The sequence below is a fragment of the Macaca mulatta genome, chromosome 1 (assembly GCF_049350105.2).
Source record: "Macaca mulatta isolate MMU2019108-1 chromosome 1, T2T-MMU8v2.0, whole genome shotgun sequence".
Classification (NCBI taxonomy): Eukaryota; Metazoa; Chordata; class Mammalia; order Primates; family Cercopithecidae; genus Macaca; species Macaca mulatta.
Genome location: NC_133406.1, coordinates 110338994 through 110348158, shown reverse-complemented (window position 1 = coordinate 110348158; position 9165 = coordinate 110338994). Strand labels below are relative to the sequence as shown.

The window sequence follows — 9165 nt, the reverse complement described above, 5'->3', positions numbered from 1 at the left end:
CTGAGGCAGGAGAACCACTTGAACCCAGGAGGCAGAGGTTGCAGTGAGCCGAGATCGCGCCACTGCACTCCAACCTAGGCGACACGGCAAGACTCTGTCTCAAAAAAAAAAAAAAAAAAAATACCGGGCACGGTGGCTCATGCCTGTAATCCCAGCACTTTGGGAGGCTGAGGCAGCTGGATCACTTGAGGTCAGGAGTTTGAGACCAGCCTGGCCAACATGATGAAACCCCATCTCTACTAAAAATACAAAAATGAGCTGGTCTTGGTGGCGTGCAACTGTAACCCCAGCTACACGGGAGGCTGAGGCAGGAGAATCACTTGAGCCCGGAAGGCGGAGGTTGCAGTGAGCCGAGATGGTGCCACTGAACTCCAGCCTGGGTGATAGAGACTCCGTCTCAAAAAAAACCTAGTCTAACCCCAGCTACATGACTGCTCTTTGACCTTAGTTAAGTCACATCTGCTGTCTGAGGCTTGGTCCCCTCCTCTGTGAAATGAGGGGATGAAGTAGATGATATCTGGGGGTGTAACTAGTAAGCGCCCCTCTGATGCCTTGATTCATTTCTTGAAGTGAGGGACTTGAGGGGGTGTGTCTGCAGCACTATCGAGGTTTAGCACTAAGATACGGCCCCAGAACTGCCACTCAAATAATTCCCTAGGAGTGGAGGGTGGTACCTGGTTGTCTAGTAACCTCCAGGGCTTTGAGCTAACAGCTAGGGAGGTAACCCAAGCCGGAGGGGCCATTCCAGAGAGACAGCTGCGGAGAAGACCCAAGGAGGTAAGGTGTCCTGCCGTGGGCGTCCCCACACTGCATGGGGGTAGTCAGGAATGCCCTGGAGTGGAAGGCCTTGAAAAGGCAGGATTTCTGGGTGTTCTTAGAAGTGAGGGGAACTTCTTTTAAAAGAGACTGTTTTTCCTCTACCTGCCCCTCCTAAAAAAGGGGGAAAAAGAATAAAATGGGAGGGGTCAAGAGGCCAGGGCCTGGGTCTTTTCCACTCTTCTTTCCGTCTCCTGGGAGGAGAGTTCATGAAAAGCCTTTGCCCTTCGAGGGGAAAGATACTAACAGGATATACAAGCTGATGAGATGCTTGTATTCGGGAGGCTCTGGAGACCAGAGCAGGAGGCTGGGGGCCTGGAACCAGCCAGCAGACAGAAAGCAGAAGAAATGGAGAGAGAGAGCTTCCCCTTGAGCTAGGGAAGGGGCAGTAAATGGATGTTCCATCCCACACCACACTCCTTTTCAGAGAATCCTGCTCTCCTGGAGGTTGGCTCCTTGCCAATTCAGAAGCCTCCTCACCCTAGGGTCCCCAGTGCCTAGTGTGGCTCCCAGCACATAGCAGGGACTTACTGAGTGCTTGTTGAACTGACCTAAACTACATCTTGAGATTAGATAGCAGGAGTACCCAGATGATGAGTGGGTGGGTATTAGTAGAGGCACAGTGTGAAGGAGGTTATGGAGGAGAGGCCTGCAAATGTGGTTCCTTCATCTATTTATTTGCAGTTTTTTTTTTTTTTTTTTTTTTTTTTTGAGATGGAGTCTCGCTCTGTCACCCAGACTGGAGTGCAATGGCATGATCTCAGCTCACTGCAACCTCCACCTCCCAAGTTCAAGCAATTCTCCTGCCTCAGCCTCCTGGGTAGCTGGGATTACAGGTGTGCACCACCACGCCCGGCTAATTTTTGTATTTTTAGTAGAGACAGGGTTTTGCCATGTTGGCCAGGCTGGTCTCTCTCTTGACCTCATGATCTGCCCACCTCAGCCTCCCAAAGTGCTGGGATTACAGGTGTGAGCCACTGCACCTGGCCTATTTGTTCATTCCAAAAACATTTGTATGGTGGTAACATATATATAACATACAATTTACCATTTTAATCATTTTAAAATGTGCAGTTCAGTGGCATTAAGTACACTCACATTATTGTGCAATCAACACCACCATCCATCTCCAGAACTTTTTCATCTCCTTCCAAAAACATTTATTGTGAATCTACTATGTGCCAGACCCTGCAAGTTGCTCCAAATTTAGTAGCAGGGGGAAGACAAGAAAGTCATCAACTCTGACCCAGTGTGATAAATGCTATAAAGGACGTAGGCATCAGGTGCTATGGGACCACAGGAATACCCAGTTGGTTGAGAAGAAGGTGTGTTCTGAAGCAAGCTGTTACTTGACTTGAGTCTTGAAGGAGGACTAAGAATTAGTCAGGACGTTAGAGTGAGAGTGGATATGGTACCCAGTGGGACAGAAGAAACAAAGTGAGAGGTCAGAGAGCAATCCTTGAAACCCTGAGGGTCATGCTAGGGCGGGGTAGAGCTGAATTTCTCGAAGGGGGTCCTGCTCTAGAGGAAGCCAAGGCTGACATACCGATCCCTCTGTTCCCCTCTGTCAGCTCTATGTCTTCCCCCAACCCTGAGGATGTGCCCCAGAGGCCAGAGCCTGAGCCTTCAAGCTCCAATAAGACAAAGAAGAAAAGAAAGTGGCTGCGGCAAGAAGCCAGCATCCAAGCCCTCACCAGGGCTGGCCACGGGGCCCTTCAGGCTGGCCGGAACCATGAAGCCTTGAACAACTTCCAGAGGGCCTTCCTTCTGGCCTCCAAGACCCCACAAACCGGGGACACCCTGGTGCTCCGGGCCTGCGCCTTCAACCTGGGGGCTGCCTATGTGGAGACTGGGGACCCAGCCAGAGGCCTTGAGCTGCTCCTGCAAGCCCACCCTGAAGAGAAGGCACAGGGCAGGCGTCATGGAGACCAGTGTTTCAATGTGGCTTTGGCCTACCATGCCCTTGGCGAGCTGCCTCAAGCTTTGGCCTGGTACCACAGGGCCCTGGGCCACTACCAGCCACAGGGTGACCAGGGAGAAGCCTGGGCAAAAATGGGAGCCTGCTACCAGGCTCTGGGACAGCCTGAGCTAGCAGCCCACTGCCTGCAGGAAGCAAGCCGGGCCTATGTCCAAGAGAGGCAGCTGCAGGCCGCAGCCCTGGCACTGGGGGCTGCGGCAGGATGTATGCTGAAGAGTGGGCGGCATCGGGTAGGGGAAGTTGTACAGGTGCTGGAGAAAAGCCGGAGGCTTGCCGAGAGGAGCACTGAGAGGGGGCTGCTGGGTGAGATCTTTGGGCAGGGAAGGTGTGGGATCTGGGGAGACGCAAAGCCTGGTGCTATTCAGAGGGCTGGGTTTGGGGAACCCTGGAGGAGTGGATAGGGGCTGTACCAGCCTTATTTATATCTGGTCCAGCTACCAGTGACCCTGGCTATGCCCTCTAGGGCACCTCTATAATGATCTAGGCCTGGGCTACTGCCAGCTCCGGCTGTTTCCACTGGCTGTGGAGGCCTTCCTGCAGGCCCTTCCTCTGTGCTGGGTGCCAGGAGAGCAGGCCACAGTGCTAAGAAACCTCGGGATGGCCCACAACGCCCTTGGCAACTATCAGGAAGCTCAGGAGTTTCACCAGAAGGCTGCTGACCTGCACGGTGGGTGCCCGGGGCCGGGGAATGGGACTGGGACTAAGACACTAAGAAGGGTTTCCAAAAGGGGCCCCAAGGCTTAAGGGTGGATGGCCCTTTGGGACCACTTATGGAGCCTGAAAACCCATAACCAGTGGGGGAGAGCTGGAAGTGCAGGAGATGGGACAGTCAGACAGGACAGAGGGTTGTGGGCCCAGAGGCTGAGACCTCAGGGTTGGGAAGGCAGTAGTCGGCAGGGGGAAGGGTACTGGCTGGGAGAGGAGGCCTGAAGTGGAATTCAGCCCCTCTGCTGACTGTTTGTGTGACACTCAGGAATCACTTTCTCTTTCTGAGCTTCAGTTTTCGCATTTATAAAAACAGGGCCATTAATACCTGCCTTGCCTGTATCACAAGGTTGTTGCCTGACTCAAACTAGCCAGGTGGAGGCACTCACACCAGAACTCAGGATGGGTCCAGGCTGGGAGTGGAGGGTTCAGGCCTCTCGGATGCATCTGGAGTGTGCTGGGGCTGGGCACCAGGCCTCCTGGGAGCTCTGTCTTGGTTGCTGGAGGGCGGAGTCCTAATGTCCCAGCAGCCAGAGTCCCCTCTGAGGATGGGGTGGGCTCTGTCCTCAGGCTCTGTGGGGCAGCGGTGGGAGCAGGGCCGGAGCTTTGGCAGCCTGGCCTTTGCATTGAGCCAGCTGGGGGACCACAAGGCTGCCAGAGACAACTACCTGCATGCCCTGCAGGCTGCCCGCGACTCTGGTAAGCGTGAGGGGGTTGGCATGTGACTGGGCCAGCGGGGAGGCTGAGGGTCCTAGGAGCTGGTGGGGAGGCAGATGGAGGGAACTGAGAGTAGGGAGTGCCTCTGAAGGGGCGGGTCAGTGGGGTAGGGAGCCATGAAAGGACCTCCCAGGCTCTCTTTCTCAGGGGACATGAAGGGACAGTGGCAGGCCTGTGAGGGTCTGGGGGCTGCTGCAGCCAGGCTGGGGCAGTATGACCAGGCCTTGAAGTACTATAAGGAAGCACTGGCCCAGTGTCAGGTGAGACCCTGTATCCCGGAATCCACCTCTCCCCTGCTATCCCTCTTCTGGCTGACATTCCTGCCTTCACTCCTTGCCTTCTCCCACAGCATCGGACACACTGTGCGCTAGGTGTTGGGATACTATTGTGAGGAAGAGTCCATCACTGTCTGCAATTCTGGGCAGGTGGTGGCAGGACCCTGGGAAAGGCATGGGGATGGGGTAGAAGAGAGGGGGAAACAAAGTCCCGCTCCCTCCTCCCTTTCCTGCTTCATTCTTCCCCAACCCCCAGAGGACCACAAAGTCCAGGCATTCCCCATTACCCTATTATCACCCTCTCCCCAGAAGGAGCCAGATTCTGTGCGAGAACGGCTGGTGGCGAAGCTGGCAGACACCGTGAGGACGCACTTGGCCCAGGTGGGGCTGGTCACACCCTGGTGAGATGACACCTGAGACAAGGAGATGGGGGTGGAGAGAGGTTACCCAGAGAAGGGCTTGGTGGTAAGCAGAGCCGATGTTCCCTGGGATGCGGCGCGCTTGGCAGCTCATCTGTGTTCATCCGCCTTGAGCCTGCGCATGAGATATGTCACTTTCCAGGAGTGGGAGGTGGGTGTGGGACTGCGGCATGTCTCTAACCCAAGGGCTGATATGTAGGTGATTAAAAATAAATAAATAAATTTAAAGAATCGGTAGACCATGTGTGCAAGGAGGTAGAAAGTTTCAAGTCCGGCCGGGCGCGGTGGCTCAAGCCTGTAATCCCAGCACTTTGGGAGGCCGAGACGGGCGGATCACGAGGTCAGGAGATAGAGACCATCCTGGCTAACACAGTGAAACCCCGTCTCTACTAAAAATACAAGAAAATTAGCCGGGCGAGGTGGCAGGCGCCTGTAGTCCCAGCTACTCGGGAGGCTGAGGCAGGAGAATGGCGTGAACCCGGGGGGGCGGAGCTTGCAGTGAGCCGAGATCGCGCCACTGCACTCCAGCCTGGGGCACAGAGCAAGACTCCGTCTCAAAAAAAAAAAAAAAAAAAAAAAAAAAAAAGAAAGAAAGTTTCAAGTCCTTGACTGCAGTTCCCTAATTGGCCACAGGATGGAGATGTGCTCCAAGGAAGTCCCTCTCTCCCGTCTTTAAGTCTCCAGAGTTCATTTCTCTGTGGGTCTCCACCGTGTTACTCCTTCCCTGTCTCTGCTTTAACTTGTTTCTATCTCCGGATCTTTTGTATGATTCGTTGACTCTCCAACCGCCTCCTCCTTCACATTTTCAGACAACCCCAGAAAACCTCTTCCCACTCCAGGAATTGAAATTATACTTTAATATTTATATGTATGTAATAGATTTTATGCTCCCGCATTTTAAAGATCACATTTAAAGACACCATATTTAAAATCTGCAAGAAAAATTAAATTGCCTGGTACAGGCAGAGGATTGGATTGAGGGGTCAGAATACCTGGGTCCCAGCCAATGTCTGCCACCTACTTTCTGTGACTTTACCATATCAGGCCCCAGAAGGGATGGGGTGGCCGTTAGACACTGGCCAGGTCTGCTAGTCCCTAAATCTGAATTCAAGCTTGAGAGTTACTAGCAGGGACCTTAATAGAACAAAGAACCTCACCCCAGAATTGTATTATCCGAGACCCTGGCACACACATAGCTGGGATGGCCGTTTTTCTCAGACCTAGTCCCTCTACTCCCCTTCGTTCCCAGACCTCGGCTCCGGGAAGACTCCAGGCTCCAGGTGGGGCCAGCCAGGTGGAGGGGACCCCAGCAAAGGCAGGAAGCAGTGCAGCAGGTGCCCAGCACAGGTGAGGGTGGGAACAGTGCAGCAGGGATGTATGCAGCCTCTGCAGGGTGTTGGGGGCTGTCGCAGTGGGGTAGGACCCCATGCATACCCCCAGGGGACTGGTGTCTCTCTGCCAAGCTGTGCCCTCGTTCCTTGTCCCTACAGATCTTCCAGTGGGTGGGAAGATGAAGAGTTTGAGGAGGGCCACCAGGAGAAAAAAGAGGAGAGGTCGGCAAACGTTCCCATGAGGCCTGGGCCGGGGAGACTGGAGCGTGAGTTGATGTAGAGTATTCCTGGTGGTGCCTCTCCGCACTGCAAATGTGGCACTCCTGCCCCCACCTGCCTGCCTCCACTTCTTACACCCATCCTGCCATCCCGCCTTCCTGTTGTCATTTCTCTGAGGCCTGGCACAACTTCGCACCACCCCTGACCCTGACTATCCCAGTTCACAACTCCCCAACAGCCCTCCCCTGATTTTTGCTTGTCTCTCAAGGCCTGGACCATTTTCCCTGAACCCTTTCTAGAACTGCCTCTTTCTTCCTGCTCTCATGGCTTTCCTAACTTCTAGAACTTTGCATCCTGGACCCCAGGGTTTTGTTGAAAGCCTACTTTGCCCAACACAGCACTGGGCGCTGCTTGTAATCCCCAGCTCACTATTCAATAGCCTCTCCCACAAAGACTTGCAACTCGGGGAGCAGAGTTCCTTGCTACTTATTGAGTTGACCTGAATTTACCGATGTCTCCTTTTCAGTGTGTTTCCTTCCAGGCACAGTGAATCATTCCCACCATCTAGCTTCTGGTTGCCCCATGTTTACCAAGCACTCGCCCTGCAGAGGGACAGTCCTCGGCAAAGCCTCCGTGTATAGTGAGCAGTGCATCCCCTGACACCGCCCCAACTCCTGGTTCTTCTCCAGAGCTTTTTTCCACCATGATAGTTCTTGGTGCAGAGAGGCATGTGATGAATGTGTCTGTCCTTCTCCATCTAGGTCCAGGACCCAGGGCCCATTTTCCATTTGTAGGTCGAGGCCCTCCCAGAGCGGAGTACCCTAGCATCCTGGTACTCAATGGCCCTCAAGTCAATAGGTGGGTCCTTGGGGGAGAGCAGGAGGCCTGGAGAATAGCAAAGAAAGTAGAATATGTGGCTTGGGATGATATTAATGGAACACGACTGCTGTTGAAGTTAGGGGAAGCTGGGATCTCATGCTTGGGATATAGGGCCCCGAGCTCCCCTTTGTCTTTGCCCTTTAGCAATGTGAACAACCCTCACCCAGCTCTGGAAGCCCGGGGTATGCCCTGCTTCCTGAATGGCCTGATGGTAGGCCTCAGTGAAAGACAGGGTGCGAAGGATGGGGGGATATGAAGCTTAAGCCAACTCCCTCCTTCTCTGGAGCCCACCAGCAGAGGTAACGGCCAAATAGGGCAAAGGAAGCCGAAGCCAGGGCAGGCTGCCTCCTGCTGTCTCCCCAGTCACCCCCACTGGCAAGCCCCTCCCTGCCTTTTTCAGGTCATCCAAGTGGCCCAGGGAAAGCCTCAGCAGGAGCTGCCAGAGGAGACCCATGGAGTCAGGCATCTGCACTATCGTGTGACCTCCCCCTGCTGGCCGCAGCCCTCATCGCTGAAGCACCTGCCCAACACGCACATGCTAGGGGGTCCTGGGGACCAAGCCTCTTCCCAGTTGCTCAGCCCTGCAGGGGTGCGGAACACAGTGCAGCTAGTGGACTCCTGAGGATGCTGGGCAAGGGCTTTTTGCAGGCTCGGCCCTGAGAGGTTCTGTTTGTTCTTCCTTGGGATTTTTGGACTCAGTAGGTAAAATAAAAAAAGGAAAATGGATGGCAAATTCCCTTTGTCTTTCTGGATCCAAATCTTAGGATTGCTAGGGACCTGGGAGTTCTAAAAACTGACTTCGTGGTCAAGTAGCTTTGGAGTCACTGACTGTCTCCAGACCTCCATTTTTGCCTGTGGGAAACGAGGATATAATACTACAGAAAAGGCATCTTACCCAACCGATGCACCCTACTTCCTCTGTGAAACATAGGGGATGCTGGGCGCAGGCCTAGGCTGTAGCCTGTAGGACAGCTCCTGCCAGCAGCCACAGGAACAATGATGTGATGTAACATGTCCCAAGTACTTAGCTCATGCCCCACCCTATTCTAGGTGCTTGACAAGTGTATTCTCCTCTAATCCTCACAACAAATATATGAGGTGCTATTATCATCCCCTTTCACAAATGAGGAAAATAAGGCACAAAGCTTCAGTAGTCTGAATTCCCAGATCACATAACTAGTAGAGAAGCTGGGAATCAAATCCAGGCAGTGAGCACTTTCTAGAATGCTGTGCAGTTCCATTCCCCCAGCTAAGCCCTTGCTTACCCAGAGGCAGTTGTGATTTAATACCAAGTGTGTTTATGCCCATTGTGTGTGTTACTGTAATTCATAATTTAATTAAATACTATATACATTGATGAACAGGCCAGGTGAAATGGCTCATCCCTGTAATCCTAGCACTTTGCGAGGCCAAGGTGGGAGGATTGCCTGAGCCCAGGAGTTTGAGACCACCATGGGCAACATAGTGAGATCCCATGTCGATGTAAAAGAAAATGTATCTTTAAAAAAAAATAAATTGATGAACTGAGAGTGGAAAACAAATCACTGTTTCTATAAAAACTAAGTTGGGGCCGGACGCGGAGGCTCAAGCCTGTAATCCCAGCACTTTGGGAGGCCGAGAAGGGCGGATCACGAGGTCAGGAGATGGAGACCATCCTGGCTAACACGGTGAAACCCTGTCTCTATTGAAAAATACAAAAAACTAGCTGGACGAGGTGGTGGGCACCTGTGGTCCCAGCTACTCGGGAGGCTGAGGCAGGAGAATGGTGTAAACCCGGAAGGCAGAGCTTGCAATGAGCTGAGATCCGGCCACTGCACTCCAGGCTG

General features: G+C 53.3%; 1 protein-coding gene across 6 annotated transcripts; it reads left to right on the top strand.

Moving 5' to 3' along the window:
• Positions 1–2323: 2323 nt before the first annotated feature.
• Positions 2324–8072, top strand: TTC24 (tetratricopeptide repeat domain 24). Of its 6 annotated transcripts, none has more exons than XM_028827633.2 (10): positions 2377–3097; positions 3258–3461; positions 4070–4198; positions 4364–4476; positions 4804–4872; positions 6160–6257; positions 6401–6507; positions 6987–7100; positions 7222–7318; positions 7740–8072. In XM_028827633.2, the coding sequence occupies exons 1-10, from the start codon at positions 2392–2394 to the stop codon at positions 7819–7821; spliced, it is 1719 nt and encodes a 572-aa protein (XP_028683466.2). In that variant the 5' UTR covers positions 2377–2391; the 3' UTR covers positions 7822–8072. The 6 variants fall into 6 exon arrangements, with proteins under 6 accessions (XP_077799730.1, XP_028683466.2, XP_014967667.3 ...); XM_015112181.3 differs by having other exon boundaries at positions 4801–4872; XM_077943586.1 differs by having other exon boundaries at positions 4801–4892; positions 6135–6257.
• Positions 8073–9165: the final 1093 nt, after the last annotated feature.